The following is a 1955-nucleotide window of genomic DNA, read 5'->3' on the forward strand; positions in this document are numbered from 1 at the left end:
ATTGCAGCGGGAATGAGCGTAAGCATATCTGGTAAGTCGGTTTTCTGCGCTCGAAACGAATACAATCGTCCTGGAAATGCATCGTCGCGTGAAAACCGTGGGCAACGGTGTGCAAACGCGTTTATCACTGGTTCGTGTACGTTGCCGTATGCATGTCAACGGTTCCTGGTTACGCGCGTATGATTATCGAAATAAATCAGTCGACACGGGTTTTATCCAACCATTTGAATTCCCGTGGTCCATTGTTGGTCCACGTGTCGCAATTATGCTCGGATATTGCACGCTCCCGCTCGTTTGTTCACGCGTAGATAGATTTAGGAATCCCACCCCGGATTGCATTTCACAACTAACGATTGCAAAGCTGCTATTATTTATTTCATCGATATCGAACGAGTTAATTGTAATTATCAATTCACGTATACGAACGTATTTTAATATGTATTTATTTGGCAACTCGTGAAACAATAGGAAACGATATGATTTATTTATCGTTGAAAAATATATTCGGTATTTATGGCTGCGTCGAGACGGTGTCTCGCGCGCACACGTCCGTTTGGCTCGTTGAAAAAAATTTCCGGATCGGGGCTTTTCCAGGGAACAAACGAGCCTCGAAAAGAGTGGAGAAAAAATTGTGAAGGAAAGGGCGCCGGTAGAAAAGCCGTTCAGTCTGAAAAGAGACCTGCTTATCGCGGCTTTTCTCTCAACCCGCGCGCACAATAAGCTGATACTTGATTTTTCTTCAAAAGAGGAGGCCGACCGAGGCTGAAAAAGCGCGTCTTGACCGCGCGTCGTTACAAATTTCACCGACGCTCGTTATTCTCCCTTCTAAATAAGCGTGTTCAGGCGGAGCGACGTGAATAGCTCGGAGCTCGTGAATAGCGGAAAATTCGCTCGGGTAAACGGCTCGAGAAATTAACATTATGATCTTTGATTAAAAAAGTTCACAAATCCCTATTCAACCTGCTCCAATTCGCATTTTTTTAAATTACGTGGAGGACTTTTTTTTTTAATTAACTGCTTAAGGTCACGTGCATTTTCTCAGTAATGATAAATGCCGTCCTCTCGCGACTGTCAATTAGTTTCAATCTCCTTCTTACAGTGAGATTGATTCGAATCGTTAGCATGCACTAATTTGAATATTAAGGATCGCGGAAGCGTTGTTCAAATTCTATAAGAGGGGATCGCAGAGCAGCTTAACGAGCGTCGCGGCTGCTCATAAAAATTATACGAACCCCGGAGACCATCACCGTCTCTGTTTAACTTTCAAACCTCCGATGTCTCCTCGAGGCTAACGCCGAAGCGTCGAAGAATTCCGCGCGTGACTCTCTCGCGGAAAGAGACCGTTGGGAGATAGGAATTTCGGCCGCGGACAACTTCTCCCCAAGATGACGCGATCCCTTACAAGATTTATCACGGCTCGAATGTACCCGGGATACGCCCGCGTTCTTCCCTGCTTCCATACCGGGATCTCGGATGAGAAGTGGCCGGAAAAAGTGCGGTCTCCCATTCAACTCGCTCCTCCTGCTTATTCCGTGATAAATGCTCTCACCCAAATTCTGCTTTTTATTTTCCGCCCCTGGCAAAAAGCTTATGATCAAAGCGGCAATATGATTTTGAACAAAAAAAAACTGAAAACATGGAAGGAAGAAATGATGGAACAATTGTTTCATGGATTTTATTTTCCTCATAAGTTAACAATTGTCCGGTTAATAAGAATGTCAAGCTCCATCAGTCAGTTCGTTAAAGAGTATTTCATTTAAGGATGTACTGGCTATACAGTCAATCATAAAAGTTTATGCACATTAGAAACGCATTTTTTAAAAAGAACTCAAACGTCGGAAGAACATTGCTAATAATAAACAACAAAAAAAAATTTTCGATTTCTCCGAGATTTTTCCAAGGGGTACCCCTTCAATTGCTTCCAAATTTTCGTTTTTGGCCAATAACTCCCAAAC

The 1955-nt window shown here is 43.3% G+C and overlaps 1 protein-coding gene across 3 annotated transcripts in view; it reads right to left on the bottom strand.

Annotated features, from left to right (window-relative positions):
- Positions 1–1239: 1239 nt before the first annotated feature.
- The window catches only part of Calx (sodium/calcium exchanger 3), a 78975-nt gene continuing 78259 nt past the window's right edge, over positions 1240–1955 (bottom strand). For all 3 annotated transcript variants that reach the window (XM_026815089.1, XM_026815087.1, XM_026815088.1), the window contains one exon: positions 1240–1576. In XM_026815089.1, the coding sequence (XP_026670890.1) occupies positions 1257–1576 (320 nt within the window). In that variant the 3' untranslated portion in view covers positions 1240–1256. The remainder of the gene's footprint in view (positions 1577–1955) is intronic.

This window comes from Ceratina calcarata, unplaced genomic scaffold (genome assembly GCF_001652005.2).
Source record: "Ceratina calcarata isolate Rehan_Ccalc_2016 unplaced genomic scaffold, ASM165200v1 scaffold428.2, whole genome shotgun sequence".
Lineage (NCBI taxonomy): Eukaryota > Metazoa > Arthropoda > Insecta > Hymenoptera > Apidae > Ceratina > Ceratina calcarata.